This window comes from Malurus melanocephalus, unplaced genomic scaffold, assembly GCF_030028575.1.
Source record: "Malurus melanocephalus ecotype Western Australia unplaced genomic scaffold, MMel_1.1 scaffold_113, whole genome shotgun sequence".
Taxonomy (NCBI): domain Eukaryota; kingdom Metazoa; phylum Chordata; class Aves; order Passeriformes; family Maluridae; genus Malurus; species Malurus melanocephalus.
In genome coordinates this window covers 1,209,198-1,231,764 of record NW_026623345.1, presented here as the reverse complement: position 1 = coordinate 1,231,764, position 22,567 = coordinate 1,209,198, and the positions used below count along the sequence as shown (strand labels likewise).

Sequence of the window (22,567 nt, the reverse complement as noted above, 5' to 3'; positions counted from 1 at the left end):
GGATGGATGGATGGATGGATGGATGGATGGATGGAGGGATGGATGGACAGGGATGGATGGATGGATGGATGGATGGATGGATGGATGGATGGATGGATGGATGGATGAACAGACGGATGGATGATGGATGGATGGATGGATGATGGATGGATGGATGGATGGATGGATGGATGGATGGATGGATGGATGGATGGATGGATGAAAGAATGGATGAAAGGATGGATGAAAGGATGGGTGAAAGGATGGATGAAAGGATGGATGGATGAAGGACTTAAGGATGGCTCTATGGGGCTGTTATCTTAGCTTTCACCCCTGGAGTGCAGCTGGAAGAAGGAGATGGTGCTGGGACAGCGTGTCCTGCTGCATCCCCAGACTGTGTCCCCATGAGATGTGTCCCCAGTAAGGTGCTCAATGACAAGCCATACACGGAGAACTTTCTTCCTCCAGAGCCTGGAAAGGGCTCTGAGAGCTTTTTTCAGTTATTTTCTCCCTCTATCAAGGGCAGAAGGACCATGCAGCAGCATTTAACCCTCCTGGGGTGTGCRGGGGACTGCAAAGTGCTGCCAGTGACATGGCCACTGCATCCCCATCAGCAGCAGCRTTTCAGCAAATGCCTCTCTACCATCCTGTGCCACAACCAGAGGAGGGTGGAGCAGAGCCAGAGGCAGCATTTGCGGCCAGCTCTGTGAATTTCCAATTACCAGCTCGCCTTGCCACTGTGYGAGAGGTTCCTGCACCTAATTTTTGGTGAAACGATCCATTTTTCTCAGTAATTTAATAGYGTGGGCAGGCTGCTTGCTGTCGGAGAGCCAGCAGCCAGCACCGAGGAGCCTGTGTGCCGGGCTGCCGGCCGTAACCACCTTCCCTGGGCGACGCAGGAATGCTGACCTAATAGAAAAGACATTTAAAGAGGAGTTTTGGAGAGCAGCTCAGCTCGGGTTCRGCTCATGCTCATGGCTGCTGATTGTAGCAGGGTCTCTCCATGCTCCAGCATGTCCTGGGGACCAGCATGGGCAGAGGGGACATCCCTGATGGGAGCCAGGCATCAGGGCACAAGCCATGCCAGCCATCAATTGGCACAATAGTTGCTTTATTTTCCGGGGAAAAAAAAAAAAAGTTGCTTCAGGGAGGCCGTCGCAAGTTGTGAACTGAGGCTGGGTTCAGCGCCCGGCTGCGGCGGGCTGGAAAAGCCGTGGAGTTTTGCTCTTGACATTTTCCAAATGAGATGTTTTGATTTATCCTATTTTTTTTTCAATTTATTTTATTCCCTGCCCCAAGGTAATGTTTGGAAGACAAATTTAGCTCGATTTAACTCAAACCTTTTTAAAAAAGTAAAACCACTGAAAACTAAACAAGGCCTATCATTTAGAACAAAATGTTTTGGTTTTCATTTTCCTTTTGGCATGAAAAACACAAACTTTATTTTTTTCCATTTTCCTCTTGACCTACAAACAATTTTACTATTTTCTTTTCTCCTCCTTGTTCATTCCCAAGACCGCATTGTGCATTGTGGCCAGGGAATGGGCGAGCCCTGGTGCTGTTCCCAGTGGGATGGGGGTCCCAGGGTGCGTGCTTCCCTGTGGAGACCAGAGGAATCTTGCAAAATCAAGCAGGAGCTGCTCTCCCCGCTGCCAACACTGACTCAGCTGGGAGCTCCTTGTGGAAAAGGGAGGCCSCCGGGTGTGGGTCTGTTCCAGCTCTCTTAGGGGTTTGTGAACCCCTGGGCAGGGCAGAGCTGTGCTGCGGGAGCTCTGCTCTGCTGCTGGGCATCCCTACTGGGAAGGGCGAGCTCTGGCATYGCCTTCTCTCCTTGTTTATTCAGGTTTAAAATTAATCTGACCTTCTCCTGCTYAGACTTGTGCAAACAAGGCACATCCCTGAGCAGGGAGCTGCTGCCGGTCTGAGGGGAGCCCTCTCTGTCCCCAACTTGTGGTGTCACTGCCCCCTCTGGTTGAGATTCCCACCAGGATCAGGGTGTGGGGGGATGGCAAGGCTTCCTGCCGGCAGAGGCAGCTCTGGCCATAAATCAGCGCAGGGCTGATCCTCTGGTCCAAGCTGCCAAAAGAATGAATGCCCGGATCTGTCATCTCTGGACCGGACAAGGGGTGGCTGCGGTGCTTCCATCCCAGGCAGGAGCCCACATAACACAGCCAGCGATTGTTTCCCCAGCCTTGACCMCCTCCACTCCCTGCCATCCCATCCCTGCATCCCGCACCCTTTGCCAAATCCCTGCTCTCCGCTCTGCCCCGGGCTGTCAGCCCAGCAGGGAGCAGGGAAGGGATCACGGGGAGCAGCACCGCGGCCAGGCCTGGTGCAGAAGCAAGCACCCGACTCATTCACCACCTGATTTTATTTTATTCCCTTCTCAGTGCCTCGCTGCATACCACAGCCGTGCTTTTTATAGCCCCCAGCTGCAGGCTCGGCGTGCTCCCAGCCAGCTCCCCGCCGCAGCCCTGCTCGCTCGCTGCCAGCAGCTCCGGCCGAGGGGGGGATGGACGACATTCCCGGGGTCCCTGTGGCGGTTCAGGGAAAGGAGAGCATGGGCTGCGGAGGAAGGCAGATAATTAAACCCTAACCCGGAGCCACGCTCCCGTGCCGGCAGAGGCGTTTAAAGAGCCGCGTTAGTCACCCACCCGCCCGTGGTAGCCGACACGTGCCGGGTGCCAGGTCGAGGCCGAGTGCTGGTGGCCCCTGTCCCTCACTGTCCCCTCTGGTGCTGCCCAGGCTGCCAAAGCCACCAGCTCCTTCCATCAGCCAGCCTGCTATGCCGCGGGGGAGGTGTCAGCAAGAGGGGTACCCGCTCCACCCCCGATCGCCCCCCAGCCTCTGGCGGGTTTGCAGAAGTTAGAGGGAGATTAGAGGTTCCTGCCCACTCCCCGGGAGCACTTTTACGAGCATCTGGGGCTCGCTGCTGCGTTTCCGCATCTCACAGCCGCTTCCACAGCTGGCATGCTGCTATGGGATCCGGAGCGAGGAAGGGGAGATGAGGTATGAGGTTGTGCTGCAGGCTGCACGCTTGGAGCACCCTTTTGTTGGGATGTTTGGGGTTTGCGGAGCGGGGGCGGCCGGCCAGCAGGCGGGGAGTGAGCATCCCGGGAAGCAGCGGGGGGGCCCCCGGCGCCTCGTTCCCCGGGCTTTCTCCAGACGTGATTTCACCACTGCGGGGAGGGAGCGCGGCCAAGGGACAGGCCCTGCTCGCCCCGGCRGCACCCGGTCCGCTTGCCGGGGCGTTAGTCATTTGGGCCGTGGCTGGGGGTGGGATGTGCCGCTGGTGCCCGTGGGGCAGGGGGACGGGGGCTTGGAGAGCCTGYGCCTTTGGGATGCTGTCAGGGAAAAGGGAGAGGGATGGGGGCAGGGATGGATGGGGGGAACTTCTGGGCTCACAGCCCACRGTCCCCTGCTTGCTAAGCTGGGAAGGGGAGCAGAAGGCAGTGGGGAMGCCAGATGTGTGCTGGGCATCTCCAGCTGAGCAGGTGGGCCAGGATGGGGCCACCTTTGCTGGGCTGATGCTTGCAACTGCTTCCTGGCCTCCTGAGGTGACTTTCCAGAGCTGGACATGGCAGCATGGAGGCAGAGGCGATGCTGTAGAGAGGTAGCATCCTGCTTCAGGGATGGGTCTGGGGAGATGTCGCAAGGAGAGGGTTTCTCCAGAGATTTGTGGGGTCCCTGGCAATGGGGGGAGCCCCATGGGACCCTGCCGTGTCCCCACTATTCTGCGTGGGCACAGGGTGTTGGGTGCCTGTGAGWAACTTTAAACCTTGACCAAAAGACCATCCAGCTTATTTTCCTTCCAGCAGGGAGGCAGGGAGAGGCYGAGCAGTGGAGTACCGGTGGTGCTGCCATGTGGCTGCTGCCAAGCAGCTGGGGCCAGACAGCCTTGGCTCCATGCAGGCAGGGCAGTGGAYAAGGGAAGGCAGGGATCTGCAGGAAGGGAGGAAGGGATGTGCAGGGGTGAGTTTTGCACAAGCACAGCTGTAATGCTGACCCAAAAYGGGTAGCAGTAGAGGGATCCCTCCCAAATCTGCTCGCTCCTGGAGGCAATGAGTTCCACCCCACAAGGGTCGGGGTCTGGCTGACAGCACCTCAGTCCCTGGGCGAGCTGGGGGTGGCAGTGGGGGCTGTGGGAAGGGGGAGCTGCTCGTGCTGCCGGCCAGGTGCCGAGCATGACGGGAGAGGGGAAAGCCTCGGAGACTCGTTCTGAAACAAGGCTGCCCTTTTATTCTACTTTACGAGTGCATTTTAATATCCACAAACATCCCGCCCTCCCCGGGCTGCTGCCAGCAGAGCCTGTATCGCCTGTGCTTGGCCTGCCGAGAAACCCCGGCCAAACCCTGGGCCCCAGCGCAGGGGAGAGGATTATTTTTCCCCCCTCGTTTTTTTGTGAGATATGTTTTCTATAGCTCTAATTGGACGGGCTTGAGCCCCAGCCAAGGCAAACACACCTGGGGGAGCCTCACTTTACAGACCCCATCTGCTGTGTCGGGGGCTCTGCTCCCCACACAGTCTCTGCCTGGCCCCTTTATAGGGGAGGGGGCTGCTGCGGGTGGGGGGGTAGGACCGCTCCCACGCCAAACCACGGAGCAGCCTCCGTGGAGGAGGAGAACCCAGCGAGGCGGYGCAGGGAGATGGTGCAGAGCAGCGGGGGCATCCAGCAGAGCCCTGACCCACAGCAGGATTCCAGCCCGACGTGGAGCTGAGGTATCTCCCCCCTGCCAGTGCTGCAGTGGTGGCACAGGGCTCGGTGCCCGCCAGGGTGGGATGCTGTGGGTGGGAGATGCAACAGGTACCAGCAAGGTTTTGCCTTCTTGGGGTGATGTTCATCAAGGGGTTGCAGYCCCCAAAATCTGTGTGTGCCTGGGGAGGAGGGATATGGGGGCTCCCCAGCATGTCGTGGTGTGTTTTGGGCTGCAAGACCAAAACCCATGGTGAAACCCATTCAGGGCCTGTTCTGGAAAGCAGGCAAGAGACATCAGCATGCCAGGCCACTCTAATGTCTTTCATTGACATCCAAATCCATGCTGSACTRAGCTTTAGGTGCTTTTTTYYKKYYKKTKGSYTTTTTTGTGGGGCTTTTTGTCTGGGCTCTTCCTCTTCCAGTTGTTTCAGAGTCTGCCTCCGATGCCCCCATTCCCAGCAGTCCGAGCAGTGCTGGCACCCTTCTGCCAGGAACTCATGGGTTTCACCTCATATCTGTGCTTAGCCAGAGCCCAGAGAGCTGCTGGGAGTCTCTGCTTGGCCACASTGGGGTCCTGTCTCCTCTGGGAGCGGAGTGCACACCCTGGCAGCATCGTGTGTGCCAGGGAGCAGCAGCTCACTCAGGTGGCATCTCCTGCAGCTCATCCTGGAGTACATTTCACCCTCCCTTGCCCAGGCCATCCCCAGGGATGTGCAGGGCACAGAGCTGTGCCCCTGCTCTGGGCACACCCCATCCCTTCCTTGTCCGCCGCACTGACCTGGCAGCATCGTCACCGCTGCAAACTGCGCTCCTGGTGCCACTGACCACTCCCAGGAGGAGCTCTGGCACCCACTTCACCCTCTGCCCTCTGGCTGGTGTTATRGGGATGCTGCTTTAAGGGGAAATTCTGTGTTTTCTTGGGGTGCATTGCCACGCATCCTCCCCCCAGCGCACCCAACTGCTTTGCGCCAGCTCTGCCGTCTTGGAGCAGTGAGAACTGACGTGGTGGCTTAAAATAGAAAAAATCTGGCCTCACCAAGGTCTGCTGTCTCCTTCAGGTGAATGGGATGAGCCRTGGGGAATTATGCAGGCTGGGATGTGCCTCTGACCCCCTTTGGGAAATGGGCCAGACCAGAGGATCTCCCTGTGTGTGGGGGGTTCTTTGGGGCACAGCCGGAGCTGTTGCATGCACAGGGCAGCTCAAGCATTTCATGAAGAATCTTGGAGCTGTCTTGGCCTCCAGTCAGAGCAGGCTGCAACGGGAACATTTCGAAATTCTTTTGGATGAGGAAAATTCCATGGGCAGCCCCCCTCCAGGGAAAGTTTGGGATGGCTGAGATGTTTGGAGTGAGAGGCTGCTTGCTTTTGTTTACTCTGAACTATAACATTGGAGGGGGGGAATCCAAAAAAAAAAAAAAAAAAAAAAAGAGACAATAGAAGCCTGTAAACAGAGCTGGCCCCGAGTGGGGCTGGGGCTTCTCTCCAGCTCTGGGGAAGGAGATGTGTCAGCACACTCACTGCATGGCCCTGCTTTCCCCCTCTTGGATACGATCACACTTAATCTTTCAGAACTTGGCTGGGATTTTTTTCCCCTAGCAGAAAACGAGCTGGACGGTGTTTTTCCAACCTTCTCAACTTAGGCAGGGCTCAGCCCTCATCCCCCGACCCTGTACTGCAGCACCCAGGTTTTCCCCTTCTTTCCACTTTTTGCCACTTTTCCATCTCTCCTGTTGTCTTGGGGGCTGCCATCTGGTTGGCTTGGCAAGAGGTGTGGGGACATGGTTGCTGCCCCATTGAGGTGTTTTCCCAGCCTCTGTCCCTGCCACGTGCCTYGCACCCTGCTACCGCTTCTGAGCTGCCTCCACTTAGCAAATTTGATGATCTTAGAGGTCTGCTCCAGYCTAAATTGTTCAGTGATTCAATGAAAGCAGGTAGAGTTGACTCCAAGCTTGGAGAAGACACATCATGCTTATCCCAATGGATGTCAGGGACTGGCACGAGCATGCCCACATCCTACATTGTCAGGGAGCTGCAATTTCCATCCCCCCACTCCTACCCACTCCCACGGGGACACTGCCGGTGGTGTACRAAAGGTTAACGGGCCACCCCTTTGGTGGTGGCTTTTTTTGGGCCACCCCTTGGTGATGGCTTTATTTGGCTGCCCAGGTGGTCCTTAATGACTCCTGAAATCCCTCTCTTGCCCAAAAGGGATTTTGTTTTGCAAAAGGAGTGACAGCAAATTGCTAGCTGGGGGAGCATTTGTGTAAGGTGAGCTGTTTATTTTGGCCCAGCTGTGTTTTGGCTGACCCGTGCGCCTTCGTGCCTCAGGGATGGAGCTGAGCCTGATGGCTCCTGGGCTCTGGCCAGCTTTGGAGCAGGGGGAGGGAAGGGGGAGCATCGCGTATGGGGGATGCTGTGGGGCCCCTCTCCCGATCAGAGTTCCCAGCCCCAGGCTGGAGTTCACCAGGAGCGTCAGAAGGAGCTGGGTGTGCTTGGGGCAYTCACAGGTAAGTAGATGTGTGCCTGTCCCCTGGATTTATGGATGCATGATGCCAGGTTTATGGATGCATGCACTCTTGTGTCAGCTCCAGGGYTGATGGGGGAGCTCCGTTCTGGGAGATGCAGATGGTCCTGGGGGYAGCTGGTTCTGGGAGCTGCGTGTTCACTCAACTCTCTGCCAGGCTGGGCTGAGCCCAGGAGCAGAAAAATGTCCAAATCCCAAAATGTTCCTGGGACAGGAAAAGCCTTTCCCACCCTGCTGTAATCACAGGGTGGCCCAGCTCTCTGCTGGCAGGTCCCACCCGCGTCCCCAGATCCAGCACTGTGCCCATCCCTGTCCTGCAACCATGTGCCAAGGACAGTGGGGATGCAGCACCCCCTCCCACCAACTTCCATGCCTCTGCCCTAAAAATAATCCCCAAGCTGTAAAGAAACCCACCAGCACCACAGCTACAGCGCTGGTAGGTTTCTTTACAGCTGGGAGATTATTTTTAGGAATGTCTCTGGCACGTGGCTTYGGAGAGGGGAGTGTGGGGATGGGGATGGAGAAGGGGGGCGCCCCTTCTCTCCCCCCTCGGAATGCAGTGCTGCCAGCTGGCACCATGTCAGGGCTGCTGGCTGCTAACAGAGCCCTCGCTGTTTTGGCCCTTGCCGATGCCTCCAGTTACAACCGGGAGCCAGAGACTTCTTCCCGCAGGATGGAGCGGAGGAGAGCGGAAATCAGGGCATTGGGGTGGGAGTTTCCCGGCTGGGGTAAGAGCAGAGCCTGACTGCCATGGTGCTGCTGGCATGCTGAGGGGTGTAGGGGCATCCCTGGAAGCTGCAGGTCCACAGAGGAGAGAGGTGACCCTCGGGTTGTGGAGGGGTTTGGGCTTGGCTTTGGACACCGGTGGGGCTGTGGTCAGCCAGGTGTCAGCAGTGGGTGTTGGAGGGGATTGATCGAGGTTGGATGGATGCGTGCACTGTGTCTGGCTCTGGAGATAACTGGTTCCCTGAACGATGCTTTGTTTATCCCTGTGTTTGGGCTGAGCAGGGTTTAACCCCATTCCTGGGCTGCATTTGTTTTAGCCTYACATTTGCACTGTGTCAGGCTGTGTTTGAGCTATGCTGAGGTTGGGTTAGCCCTGTGTTTGTACTGAACTGTGGGTTAACCCCACTCCCGAGTTGTGCCGAGTTTAACCCCACATTAGGATGCCATAACCACATGCTTGACCTGTGCTATGTCCAGCCTCTCATTTTTGCTGAGCTGAGTTTAACCCCGCTCCTGGGCTGGGCTGRGTTTAACCACACTGGATTTAATTCTCCTCCTGGGCTGTGTGGGGTTTAATTCTCCTGGGCTGTGTGGGGTATAATCCCATATTTGGGTTGCTCTGAGTTAAGCCCCATGTCGGGACTATACTGTGCTCAGTCCTATGTRCAGACTGTGCACTAGGCTTATTGGGCTGCACTGGCCTTACAAGGAAAGACTCCAACTGGTTTTACTGGTTTAACTGGGGTAATTCCAGCGTGCTGGGGTTGCACTGGCTGCAGCTGTGCATGTGTGTGTTCTGGCACAGCCCARCATGGCATGGCACCCCCCACASMRSCMRGGGGGSCCATGTACCCCCAAAAAGTGGTGCAGAGGAAAACAGCCCTTTCTGAGGTGCCCAAAGYACTGGAGGGGGCTGGGGACAGTGCACAGAGCATCACCCCTGCAGGGCCCAAGGTGGGCAAAGCGTTGCCTGGAGATTGTGCATGGCCCTGGTGGTCCTGGAGGTGGTGGGGGACATATTTCCCACCAGGACTCACTGCTGGGCTTCCTCTGGGCACCCAGAGAGGAGGCCAGCAGCATTCAGGGACAAGGGTGGCTGTTGCAGGGGATCACCCAGCAGTGGGGGTGATGCTCCCCCACCTCACAGGTGCATGTTCGTGCAGTGATGACCAAAGTGGAGTCATCCCTGGGCTGATCCATGGCCACAGGGATGTACTCAGACCCTGCCACAGCTCCTCAGAGCAGGGCACGGTGCTTCTCCAGGCCTGCCAGGAGGGATTAGCAAGGCGCTGCTCCCAACCCCGCAGGGAAACACGGACGGGGGAATTCCTGCTGCTTTGAAASGCTGCATTTCAGCGTGGCACTGATTTCCTACAGCAGCCACTGGCAGAGAGGAGGGTTTGTGGCTCAGGGCCAGCTGGGGATGCTGCCCCAGCTCAGGAGCAGGAGTACACAGTGATGCCATCTCTGGGGCACTAGAGCTGGCTTTGGGTCTTTACCCATTGCTATTTGGAGGTGGGTGACACTGTCAGGGCCTGGCACAGGGCAGGCAGAGCTGCCAAGTGCTCTTGGGTTGTTTGCTTTATTGTGACAGTGCTGACCCTGACCACCCTGGGAAGAGCTTAGGAGGCACCCCAGCTTTCTGTGCTCYGTGGGGAGCGTCCCACACCTCCACGCTGCCATGTGCAGCCCTGAGGCACAGTGTCATCTGCTTCTGTCCCCGTCCCCACCRTCCCAGCTCTGTGTGCGGCCCATTTGCTTTGAAGAGCAACTTCAAATGAAGCAAAACAAAAAAAGACRCTAAGAAGACAAAACCCACTGTCTTTCAAAGCACCGAGCACAATGGAAAGTTGGCTTCCCCCAGGAATCTGTKCTGGGCTTTGCCAGGCCACGGCAGGGCATGGCACGGAGCAGCTGTGCCGAGGGAACTGTCACACCCGACGTGGACATTGGTGCCAGTGCACACGGCCATGATTTTGAGGGAAGTTCTGGGTTACAGCGCTTCAGTTTGCGTGGCAGGATTTCTCCCCACCACTGCTCAAAAACCTTTTCATGATCTCAAATGAAAACAGCAGGATCGGGGGGATTCAGAGTGACACTTTGCACTTGTGGCTGATATTCACGGGTGGCACAGAGTGCCTGGTCACCCTGGCCCTGCCAGTGACCAGAGCATCACCCGAGCTGAGGGAGCAGGGTCCRGCACTGCTGCCCTTCCTGCCGGGGCCAAACCACACCCCTGGGCTGAGCTGGGTCCCTCTACCCTGGCCGTGGCTTCGGGATGTCACAGCCCCSGGCTGGCGGCAGGCGTCTCTCCAGCCAGGATTAGCACGCAGGGAGGAAGAAAAGCTCTGATTGTTCCTTCTGCCCCGACTTGGCTCCAGGACCACTGCGCCGGGACTGTGTGTCCCCAGAATGTGTCAAAGCATCAAGGGATGTTTTCTCTGCCTGTGTGCCATCTGTGGGGGTGTGGATCCGCCAAGGAAGGTGGCCTGGCCACTCACACGCGTGTGTTCATTTGCACGCCTGTTTTTCCCTTGGCCAGGGAGTTTGGTGGGGGAAAATGAGGGGATCCTTTCTGGGCAGGCTATCTTGCTGGCCCCCTGCCCTGCTGCTGCAGGGCTCTGGGTCTTCCCCATTTCTGTGGCTCCTTCCCCTGTTTTTTGTAGGCTTTGGGCAGGCAAGGAAGGGCTTCTTGCCCTGCTGCTTCTCTCGGCAGTGATGCTGTCAGGGGTRGGTTTTGGCAGTGCTAATGTGGGTCATTCACTGAGCTGGTGTCTGCCTGGAGGGGCTCAGTGCTGCTTTCCCCCACTGTGCTGGCAGGGCTGCCCCTTTGAGGCAGGGGAGCTCGTGGGGTGCTGGGATGAGGATGAGGAGCCTGGGAGGACCCTTGGTGATGAAGGGTGGAGGATGTGGGCTGGCCCTCAGGATGAGCAGTGTTGGGGTTAGGTTTAGGGTTAAAGTTAGGGACCGCTAGGTTTTATGTTAGTGATCCCAAACTAGACTGAACCACTGGGGTAATTATGGAGATGTAGCAGCATTTGAATGAAAAACCAGGGTGGTCAGGAGAAGAAATTATTTTATTTTAAAGCTATTTTTCTCTCTGTATATTAACACTCTCTCTGTTCTTCTTGACACACACATACWCCCACTTCCCCCCTCCCCCTGCACACCCCAGAACTATTCCTTCACTCAGGCCCACGTGGTTTGTGGAGTTATTTTTGGTTGCTGCTTTTAAGACAAAATACACTCTTTTTTGTCTTCTTCTTTTTTTTTTTTTTCCCGTCGCCAAAATATTTCACTTCTAGGCCAAGTGTTCCCAGTTACTTACCAGCATAGTTCTGGCAGAGATCTTTCAACTGATATTTCTTGGGAACATTTCTGGGGTGGTTTGGTAGGAAAAGCTTATGACAGTCTCATGAAATTATTTACGTTTGGGGCTTGTGTCTGAGGCCGCCTGGCATGTTCGGAACAGGGTTGATGTGGGGTGCCGCACGCCTCCCCCCTGCAGCAGATCGCCTTGGAGCTCTTGTTTCCTCTGCCAGGCGGTTTGGTGTGTGGCCATGGGCAGTCARCCACAGGAGGGGAACCAGCTGCTGCTCTGGGGTGCCTTTTCTGGGCTGGAGCATCCCTGCCTCCAGTCTCTCAGCTGTTGAACCCTCAGCGACACAGATTTATGCCTGCCCTCCTGGCTGACCAGGAGCTCAGTGCCTTACGTGCCCTCAGCCCCTGCCTGCAGCTGGGAGCAGAGCCCAAAGGTGTGGATGTAAATAAACAGGTCTGTCCATCTGTGAGGGGTGGGCAGGGGGKTATTCTAGGGAGAAATGCCTCATTTCTGGCTGATAGAGGCAGAGTGGGGCTGCTGACAGGGACAGCGGGATGATGCCCTGGTGTGATGCTGGCTGGCATAGACAGAGTGACATGGCTGGGATGGACAGGGTGACACTGCCTGGTATGTCCTGCTGATGCAGGACTGTGCAGGTGGGACCAGATGCTTTAGGGCAGTGCTGGCTGGCACAGACAGGGCACTGCTGGACAGGGTRATGGTGGCAGGGCAGGACAGAGCCACAGTGGCCCTGACCAGGGTGACACTGGCACAGTAGTGTGGGCTGGGATGGAGAGGGTGATGCTGGCAGGGGGACTCCAGTGTTTGGCAGGGCTTGACCCATGGAGAGAGAGCAGGGAGCACACCCCTGACCTGCATCCCCCACCCCTCTCACCCCAGTCCCGCTGGTGTTCTCTGAGTGGGAGGGAGGGATTTCAGGGCCATTGTCCCACAAATGGAGACMTCCATGGGCCAGGGTCACCCAGGGTGCAGGCATGGGCAGTGATGTGAGGCTTGGTACAAAATCAGCTATCACAGCCCTGTTCTCCCTGGCTGTGTGAGCCTCTTCAGATGTGATTGCTGTCACCTGCCATATAAATACAGCATTTCTCCTCCTTCCCACTCCAGCTGCACGTGCACAGGTCTCTGGACCACCCCGGGTCTGGGAACCAGCCAAGTCCCTCTGCACAGATTGCAATGGCAAAGAACCCTTAATCTTGCCAACCMACACAGCCCTGAGCTCCTGGTCAGTGTTTGCCCTCTGTGTCTCCACTCCAGGCACGGGGKCTGCTCAGCAGCCAGGAACCAGCTGTGACTGTGACACAGACACTGCCAGATGTCCCAGCTGGGGTCCCAGGATTTGACCCCTGTGCTGTCCACAGCAGGATGGGATGAGAGGGAGATACAGGATCCACGGCCCTGCAGGAATGCCGTGGGCTGTGGACTGTGTCAGCTGCCCCAGTGCAGGGAATAACACCCCTCCTTCCCTTCTGTGCCTCCTCCAGATGCACAGTTCCATCCCAGGCCTGGGCAGGGTGATGGTGTTCCTTGCAGCAGCCCTGGCGTCAGCCTCGCTTGCCATCCCTGAAGACTGGGGAGAGGAAGGTGAGCCCTGCACCGAGCCCCCATACAGCCCCCACGTGTCCCAGGCATGAGGACCTTGAGGGCACCCCATTCCCACAGACAGGAACAGATCTACCAGGGCTGCAGTGATGGCCAGCTCTGGCCAGCGCCGCCCTGTGTCTGCTCATTGCCCAGCCCTGTCCTTGCTGTCCCCCATGGTGGTACCTGCATGAAGCAGGATTTCCCAGCCAGTGTCCMCTGCAGGGCACAGCCCCAGGGCTGCCCACCTGCACCCCCAGCCCTGGCGTGGGCTGGCCTGGAGTGCCACTGCCCATCTGGGGATGTGTGTCCTCTCCAGGTGTGCAGTATGGACAGCTGGGGACAGACGTGACCCTCTCCTGCCCTGGTGCYCCTGCTGGGTAAGTCTTTTCCGTGCACACCGAGGGATTTATTCTCCACACAGGGTGGCCCTGGGGTGACCTGCCACCCCTGTGCTCTAAGGCAGCCCGCCTGGTCTCTCCTCCTCAGCTCGCCGGTGCAGTGGAGCCGAGCAGGAGCCGCGGCACTGCCGGAGGGCTCGGCCATCCAGCAGGGAGCCCTGGTGCTGCCAAGGGCCAGCCTGGCCTCCGTGGGCACMTACAGCTGCCATGGCGAGGACGGTGGCCTCCTGCACACTGTGTCCCTGCGTCTGGGGCGTGAGTAGCGTGTCTGTGGGCTGGGGGGACTGTGGTGCTTGCACCCCTGCCAGAAGGGGCCTTTGTGTTGACACATCCCCTGTGTGGGGATGGGCTGCAGGATGGGGGACCCCTCGCTGACTGTTGCTTTCCCCGGACCCCAGACCTGCCTGGAGTCCCCTTTGTGTCCTGCAGAGCATCTGACTACGAGAATTTCTCTTGCTCCTGGACCTCCACTGTGGAGACCTTCCTCCCCACCAGATACATCACCACATACAGGTAAAGTGACCCCACAGGGCATGGATTGGGGGTGTCACAGTGTGAGTGCTGAGTCACAGCCAWGGGTAACCACCAAATCCAGCTGGCCATCCCACACAGGCCCTGGGTTAACCTCCTGCCCCAAGAATCATGCTGCACCCCTGAATAGGTCCTGTTTTGGGGTGAGCAGAGCACCAAGCATTTGCTTGCTCTAAGTGGGGGCTTCAGCAGCACTGAGGGGCTGGCAGAGGCAGGTTCCCTCCCTGCTGACAGCTCTGCCAGCACCAGAGGGGCAAAAAAGAGAAGCAGGTCATCTGCAAGCCTCCTCGCTCYGGCATGCTTTGGGATGAAAGGAGCCCTGACAGCATCACTGCTTCTAATTATCCCTGCAAGCCAAATTAGCGGGCGGCTTTGAAGTCTAAYGGAGCTCATAAAGCACAGCCCTGCTGAAAGCTGCAGGAGCCGAGGGCTTGGTGAGGAGGGGGCTGAGTGGAGCATCAGGGGCTCCACAGGGAGAGGGAGTGGAAGCAGRGGATTTGGGGGGCTGTAGGGGGAGYGTGCAGCCAAACCCTGGGGAGCTGCTTTTGACAGTGTCTCTGTGTCTTTGCTGCTGTGTGGTGAAACCCCAGGCAGGGAAGGGGGTCCCATTTCTTTTCTTTGCACCCCCAGCTCCAGCTGCCAGGCTGTTCACTAGAAGAGCTGGACATGGTTTTAGCCCTGTCCCCCATGCTGTCACAGGTGTATGTCAGCGTGGGAGTGAGGGGCTGCTTTGCAGTGTGGACCCCTGTGCCTCCTCTGGGCCATGGTGGGGTTCACTTGGTGCTGCCCTTCATTCTTATCATCTGCTTTTCCTCTGTTTCCCTGGCAGGAAGAAATCTCTGACAGGCGAAGAAAAGCGGAGGTAGGGCTGACTCCCACCCTGGTCTGGCTCCCCAGGGACTGACCCCAGGGACTGACCCCAGGGACTGACCCCAGGGACTGACCACAGGGACTGGCCCCAGGGACTGACCACTGGGACTGACCACAGGGACTGACCACAGGGACTGACCACTGGGACTGACCACAGGGACTGACCACAGGGACTGGCCCCAGGGACTGACCACAGGGATTGACCCCAGGGACTGACCATAGGGACTGATCCCAGGGACTGACCCCAGGGAATGACCACATTCTGACCCCATCCCAAAGGCTCTGCTGCTGCCTTGAGCAGAGACCCCAAAGCAAGAGCTGGGGGTCCCCATCAGGGAGCCAGACACCCAAACCTGGGAGTCTGGGAGAAGGGTTTGCCTCAGGGAGGGACCTTCCCAGCACAGAGCTGGGATGAGGTCCCTGTTCAGAGGGTCATTCCAGGCTCTGGAAGGGTGAGTGCAGCTGAGCAAGAGGGGCTCCCCCTCCACCAGGATCTTGGCAGCGGGGTCTCCCATGGCAGCATTTGGAATCTGTGCATTGTGRAATGTCACCACCCTGTGACATTCCCTCCCTGTCTGCAGGAACAAGAACGGGCACGTGGGGCTGTGCCTGCAGGATCTGTCCCGCCCCGGCACCTGCACCGTCCACARGTCAGAGTTCTGGAGCTCCTACCGCCTCAACATCACCGAGGTGAACCCTCTGGGCTTCAACTACCGCCTCCTTGATGTCACCATGCAGGCCATCAGTGAGTCCCCATGYGCCCATCTGTCTGTCCACCCCTGGGCAGTTACCCGTGGGTGACAGCAGGGAACACAACACCCCTGTGCAGGGTGACAGGACCTTCCTGTCCTCTCTCTCACAGTTAAGCCGGACCCTCCCGAGGGCTTGGTGGTAGAGCCCATCCCCCTGGCCCCACGCCGGCTCCATGTSAGCTGGCAGTACCCTTCCTCCTGGCCCAAGGAGCCCCACTTCCAGCTGAGGTTTCGGCTCCAGTACCGACCCRTCATCCACCGCTCCTGGTCTGTGGTGAGTGTGCAAGGACAGCAGGGCCAGCACAGGAGCAGGGTGTGCATGGGGCCAGGGRGGGCAGTGAGGGATGCTCCCCACTACCCCACAGCTCCCCTCTGCCTGGCACAGGTGGAGACGGTGAATCTGTCTGAGGTTATCACGGACGCCTTCGCCGGGCTGGAGCACGTGGTCCAAGTCAGCGCYAAGGATTTCCTGGATGCGGGGAATTGGAGCGAGTGGAGTGCCGAGGCACGGGCAACACCAGTGAGAGGTGAGAGGGGAGCAGGCTGCAGCCCCCAGGAGCTACCACCTTGTGCCATCCCTCCCCAGAGTTTCGGCAGCACCCTGAGCTGCCCCTCTTCAGCCATTCCCCCAAACACCGGAGCCTCAGCTGCAGGGCCACTGAGAGCTGGGAGGCAGAGCTGCAGGAGGGCAAAACATCTCCCAGCCCATGTCAGTCTACTGCTGTGCTGGCACCATTTGGGAATTGCTCCCCACAGGCTGGGGACAGGGAGGGGTTCCCAGAGCACCATTAGAACCTYGGTGGCGCCTTGGGCTCATGGGACCTCTGGGGCACGAGGATTCCGTTCCTTGCTCCTCCCTGCGGGTCCCTGAGGTGCTGCACGTGGTTTTGGTGAGTGTTTCCATCCCTTCTRTCCTTCCAGACCTGGCCTCCACAGCAAGTGAAGAAACCACTACAGATGCCAGACTGGACAGCCTGGCTGAGGAGCCCTCCCAGGCTCCCAACCCTGAGCCCATCAGTGAGTAGAGCTGGGGGTGCTGGGCAGGAGTGCCATGTGTGTGGCTGAGAACAATGGCAAGGAGCCACATACCTGTGTGTGGCTGGGCTGCTGGACTGTCCAGGAGCTTGCCACAGGGTCCCCCAGGTGCTGGGGACTGTGGCATCCCTAGGCTGTGACAAGTTCTCTGTCCCAGATCGCAGCGACCCCTTGGAGAAGGTGGCCGTCCTGGTGTCCCTCGGGATCTTTGCCTTCTTCGTCCTGGCTGCTGTTCTCGTCATCACCATCCTCATCTGGTAGGGCTGGGTTTTGTGAAGGAGGGGCTGTATGATTGCTGTCCCCATGCCACCCTGAACCCTCAGCATGGAGTGCCCTGTGATCCCCCAGCCCTGCTCTGGGGTCCCTGCCAAAACAGACYTGATGCCCTGTGGGGTGTTTTTGCTCACCCTGCCCCTGTGCCACACCAGTGCCTCTTCCCAGAATACCCAGAGCCTGCCTGGGGTTTCTCTGATGAGCCCAAATCCAAGRGAGCTTTCTTGGAATTGCCTCAAGGTGCTGCTGCTACTAATATCCCCCCAAAGGCTCTCGTTTTATGGGGATTCTCATGCTCCAGAGTCACCACAGACAGCTCTCCCTGTGTCTTTGCCCCCTGGGAGTCCTGTCCCTGGGTCCCRTCTCATCCTGCCACCATGGGGTTCCATGCAAGGCTCTGGGTCTGCTGTCAGTCCCTGTTCCCATCCCAGCCCAACTCTGTCTTGTGACCAGTTCCTGCTGTAGCCCTCAAGCTGACCCACTGGAGAGGTTAAGGTGAGCTGGGCACACTWGGGCAGAGCTGGATGGGAACACAGAGCAGGATCTCTGGGAATGTGGGCAATCCCAATGTTTGGGGGTGCTGCTCGGGGCCTTCAGCCACCATYGCTCTCATCCCCAGGCTCCGGGTGAGGAAACATGGCAAGGACAAGACCAAACCCAACTTTCTGGTTGCTGCGACCCACTTGAAGGCACTACCAAGTGAGTCAGGTGCAGTGCTGGGAAGTCATGTGGGGCAGAGAGTGCAGAGTGTGGGGCAGGTCCGTGTCCCCAGCGTCTCCCTTGACCCCCTGTCCTCTCTCTCGGCAGAAGCTCAGATCCYGTAGTGAGCCCTGGCCGATCCCTGCTCCCTGCGCCCGCTTGCCCACGCGTGGGACTTGATGCCTCTGCTGGCTCCCAAGGACCCCACGCCTCCTGGGTCACCCCACAGCTGTGGACATTGCCGGAGCCCCCAACACCCTGGGGTTGCAGGATGGATCCTAAGGAGAGTGGCTCTGCTCCCAGGAGCGTTGGACTGCCTGAGCCCAGCAGGAGCCAGCTGGAGTCACTTCAGGCTCAGGGTGACAGTCCAGCTCCACCTCCAAGCGCTGCTAAACAAATGGGGATAAGACATTGAGCCAGCCCCACTTCACTGCCCAGTGTTGAGGGGACCGTGGGTGTAGGCTCCCGGGGGTGCTGGGCAGCAGTGCCAGACCAAGGGGCRCTGATCCCTGCCTGTCACCCCCCACCAGCCGCCAGCAGGCACAAGAGAATGTCCCCTGCCCCTTCCCTCTGCCCCAATGCCCCGTGCTGTGGCTGGACGGAGCAGCAATGCCAATAAAGGGGATATGCCAATGCTGTCATTGGCACTGTCCAGGCAAAACCCCTGTGCAGATGGTGCTGAGCCGAGGGAGGGGGCAGAGCCAGCTCAGGAATGAGCCTTGCAGGAGGGGCACAGGCAGCAGGGCTGCTCCCCAAACGGATCAGCCCTCTCCCAGGTGCCTGGAGGGGCTGAGAGAGACCCATGCTGAGGCTGAGTGCCAGAAGAGGATCCAGACAGCTGCGTGGGACATGGGCAGCAGGGACAGGACCCTGTGCACAGCCCCCTTCACTCTGCACGTGGCCCCCTTGCTGCACCTCGATCCAGCCCCTCTAATGGCTTCCATGTGTTGGCACCTCCCGACCCCGGAGCTCAGTGCCAGCAGCCCAACGAGATCCAGATGGGGCTGGGTGGAAATTCAGACAGCAGCGACGCGTGGAGCACGGGGAGCAGAGCCAGTGCAGGGTGGGGAYGCTCCCGGGCCTGGGGATGCCCATGATCCACAATGCAGAGGGAGCCCGGACTGGGGCACCCAGTGTCCTTGTGGGGCACCCACAGTGTCCTTGTGGGGACCGGGGCACCCTCAGTGTCCTTGTGGGGACCGGGGCACCCTCAGTGTCCTTGTGGGGACTGGGGCACCCGCAGTGTCCTTGTGGGGACTGGGGCACCCTCAGTGTCCTTGTGGGGACTGGGTTGGAGGGGACCGAGGCAAGCTGCACCTTTTGCAATGTGCTATGTACCCACAGGCTCCTTGCTGCCCACACTGGTTGTGGGGTCATGAGGGCTGTCCATGATTGGCTTTGTGGGGTTCCAGCCCCTCACTGTCCCTCAYGAGGGTCATCCTGAATGAGGGAAGGGTCAGCCCTCTATCTGCAGTGTGCTGCTGGCGTGGCACTGTCCTTGGACCACAGCAGGGCTGTCCACGGGGCAGGTAAGGCAGGTCACCAAGCTGGGGAGGTGTAAGGAGTCAGATCCTGCCTGGACCTCCAGGTTGGGCAGGCACATCCCCTCTTCCTGGTGCATCCCAGAGCTTGACACCTCCAGCTGTTTGACACTGCCATCACCTRCTTGGTCCCCAGCAGAGAGCCCAGCCACATTCTGATGTGTCACACAGTTATCTTTGTCTTGTCATGGTCACCCTTGTCTCTTCCTRGTCCCCAGACTGGCATGGGCAGCCTTTACTGCTTGGAAACCTCCTCTTATCACCACCAGGTCCCCCTCCTCTGCCCTTTTGWAGGTGATTGAGGCAGTGGTTGTCCAGAGATGGTGTGGAGCACAGGTGATGTACATTCCATGGCTGTGGCTGCAGTGTTTGCCAACAGCTCCATCCTGGTGCTGGTTTAGAGGCTGTGCCTGACCCAGATSTGGCAGCACARCAGCCAGAAAATGGGAGAGCGTGTGAGACAACAGCTCTGAMCCGTGTTCTGCCTGCTTACAAACTCCAGACAGTCCAGGCATGCTCCAAACAAGTTTTGGTGAGGGGACCCATAGATCTGCTGTCTCCATGTGCMAAGCCCCACGTCCCCTTTTCTCTCTGATGTAAGGAGTCAGGACCTGCCATCCAAGTGGCAGCTGGTGATACCCAGAGCAGGCAAGTGGTCTGCATGCCACCACAAAGTCCTGCTGCCTGTGCTGTGACTGCCTGCTGGGATGCCCCATGGCTCAGCYCCCTGCCCCTGCAGCCTGTAAATGTGACACACGGGCCTTGGGGACCCAAAGGAAGCAGCAAATTCCGTACTTTAAGGAATAAAGATGGCTGGTGCTGGGTGCTGCACTCCCAGTTGCCCCAGGGGAGGATGYACTGGTGCTGGATGTGGGCAAACAGGGCCAGGGAAGATGCAAGGGGAGGGCTGGGGTGAGCAGCAATCTGGAATAAAGGAGAGGGATCCAGATGCCAAAATCAACTTTGCCTTCAAACTGAGGAGAAGAAAAACAGGAAGGGACCATGAGAGCAGTCCCAGTGCCGGCACCTCCCTGTCCCTCTGTGGGGCCAGGGCACTTCCTCCACGGCTTGGGCTCTCTGGTGGCTCACGCAGGAGGCTTCCTGCTGCAGGCTGGAGCCCTGCCTGGAYGCACCCTGCCCCAAGTAGGCAGAGACACATCCTAATTTGCTTTTGCTGCCATATCCCACCCTCCCCAGGGTGGATTCTATGCCAAGATCGCCAGGGRAGCTGGTACAAGCCAGGCCTGGAGATGCTGAGGATGTGCCAAGTCAAAGCAGTCCATGGAGTGCGTCCACAAGGAGCAGGGATGGGTCCAGCTGCCTGGCATGGAACAGGGACCAGCCCAAGCCCAGCAGGAAAAAAGCGCAGGACAGCATGGCCTGGGGCCTAAAAAATTTCCATCAGGCAGTGGTACACACCAGGGAAGGTCCCCAGCACCGAGATGAGGAGAGGTCCATGTCCATTGTCTCCATCCAGATCATGTCTCAGGCAGGGGCTTGCTTGGGAAAATCTGCAGCCTTGGCAAAAGCCTTTGCAGCAGGGCACTGGTTGTGGGCGGTTGTGCAGCGCTGCCTGGGCTGTTTGACTGCCACCAGCCCTGCCAAATTTCTGAGCTAGCCCTCAGGACTAGCCTCCTCCTCTCCCTGCCTTGCTGCCAGGATCAGCCCGCATTTTGCAGGGGAGRAGGCGAGTTGCACAGGACTGGGAAGGAAAACAGTCTCAATTTACCTCTCATGGCTGCTTCTGCTTCCTTCTCCGCCAAATCCCGAGCCAAGGAAAGAAGTAAAAGCAGCTTCAGCAGAATGTGGGAAACACAGGCCATGAAATGCACATCTGTACGTGTCATGAGGTGATGTAGAGAGCAAAGGGTGCATACACAGAGGTTCAGCAGGGAGGGAAGGATGCCTGGATTGAGGGAAGGAGATGAGCTRATGTATAGATGGATGCATGGAATGGTTGTCAGAGGGAGGAGGGGATAGATGGATTTATGGATGAGTGGTTTGGACACTCAGATACCACCCTAAGCATCACTGTGCAGGGGGTGACTGAAGAAGGGTGAGATGCCCATGGGCAGAGCAAGAACTGGTTTTGGGACCAAGTTTTGGGTGTGGCCSGTGCTCCCAGTCCTCACTAAGGGGCATCACAGCTGACATGAGGAGACAGAGCCTGAATTATCACCAGTGGAGATCCTGAGAGTATTGGGGAGAATGTGGGGCATCTCCAGAGGAATTCCATCCCCCTCAGGAGCTGCTTCCATCTCACACYTCCATCTCAGACACGGAGAGAGTAGGAGCAGCAGGGAGCATGCCCAGAGACACAGTGAATCCAAACATAAACGCTTTGAAAATGCAGTGCTGAGCATTCACCCTCACCATGGCTTTCATCTCACCTGCATGAGGATCCCTCTGCCTGGGAACTTGCCAGAGAGTTCAAGCACTCACCAGAGACCCCTGAGATTCCCCATATTCCCTCTTCTTCATCCCTTTCTAGCTGCCTGAAAACTCCTTGCCCATCTTTCCTGGAACAGAGGAGGGGAGACATCACCTGCCAGGCCAGATGTGCTGACACCCAAACAGATGTGGAGAAGAAAGAGACCTGAGACATCTCTTGCTGCTGCCTTGTCAGCTTCTCCYCCCATAAATGGGTTGTTTTGTTATTTGCTTGCTGAGGCTGCCCCTTCCCTGCCTCCAGGTTGTCTCTGGTCTTTCACAGATGGGAAATGCCAGGCATGTGGCCACAGCAATGCTGGGAGGTAGCAACCAGCAGCACAGCTCTGCCCAAGCTCTGCTGCTCATGGTAGCAATGGCTGCTCCCTGCTCTGAGCAGCAGCAGCAGCAGCCCACGATTTTCCTGCTAGCTTTTCCTTTTTTTTTTTTTTTCTTTTTAATTTTGGCACTGGAAGCAGTCCTGTTGTGTAAGGAAGAATCTCAGTGTTTTGTATCCCTGCCCTGGAGTGTGGTGGCACTGGGGGACACATGCTGTGTGCTCCCAAGCACACATTTCTGCTGTGCAGTGAGGATTGTCCTTCCTCAGTGCTGCCATGTCACTTGCTCAGGGAAATATCTCCTGATTTCCCCATGGSAGGAGCTCCATCTTCTCCTCCAGCTGCCTTCAGAGCAGCAGGGACCAAAACAGAGCAGGACAATTTTGGGGAGTTGCCCTGAGCAGCCTCTCTACCTGCTCTCCCCCCACCAGCTGCCGCTTCATCCACTGTCACATCAGCTGCTTTGTCTGCATGGGCAGAAAAAACAAATAGAAATTATGGACAGCATGGCCCAGCCCTCTGCAGGAACTTTGGAACCATCTGGGGCACGCCGGTGCTCCCCATGTTTCCAGGACTGCACGGAGCAGGCACTGGGTGGACAGAGCTCTGTACATCCCGGGCCTYTCTCTGCGTCCTGAATATGATGGACCCGAGGTAAATGTGCCTCTGGGAGTTTCCTGTGGCTTTGCAGGGTCACAACACATGCCAGCAGCTCCCAATCTTTGTTCTTCGCTGGAAGATCCACCAGATATGGGAGCAGCTGAGCCCCACATCAACGCTGGGCACTGGCACCTCTGTGCTGATGGATTTGTGGTGCTAAGRTGCTAAATGTGTCCCAGATCTGCCTGGGA

At 57.9% G+C, this 22,567-nt stretch overlaps 1 protein-coding gene across 1 annotated transcript in view; it reads left to right on the top strand.

Moving 5' to 3' along the window:
- Positions 1-20,840, top strand: part of IL11RA (interleukin 11 receptor subunit alpha) — a 26,460-nt gene extending 5,620 nt beyond the window's left edge. Inside the window, exons 2-13 of the mRNA XM_057369608.1 lie at positions 12,753-12,852; positions 13,169-13,229; positions 13,339-13,505; positions 13,649-13,763; positions 14,611-14,643; positions 15,233-15,396; positions 15,514-15,677; positions 15,789-15,930; positions 16,325-16,420; positions 16,596-16,695; positions 17,331-17,410; positions 17,519-20,840. Coding sequence (XP_057225591.1) covers positions 12,753-12,852; positions 13,169-13,229; positions 13,339-13,505; positions 13,649-13,763; positions 14,611-14,643; positions 15,233-15,396; positions 15,514-15,677; positions 15,789-15,930; positions 16,325-16,420; positions 16,596-16,695; positions 17,331-17,410; positions 17,519-17,535 — 1,239 coding nt within the window. The 3' untranslated portion in view covers positions 17,536-20,840. The remainder of the gene's footprint in view (positions 1-12,752; positions 12,853-13,168; positions 13,230-13,338; positions 13,506-13,648; positions 13,764-14,610; positions 14,644-15,232; positions 15,397-15,513; positions 15,678-15,788; positions 15,931-16,324; positions 16,421-16,595; positions 16,696-17,330; positions 17,411-17,518) is intronic.
- Positions 20,841-22,567: the final 1,727 nt, after the last annotated feature.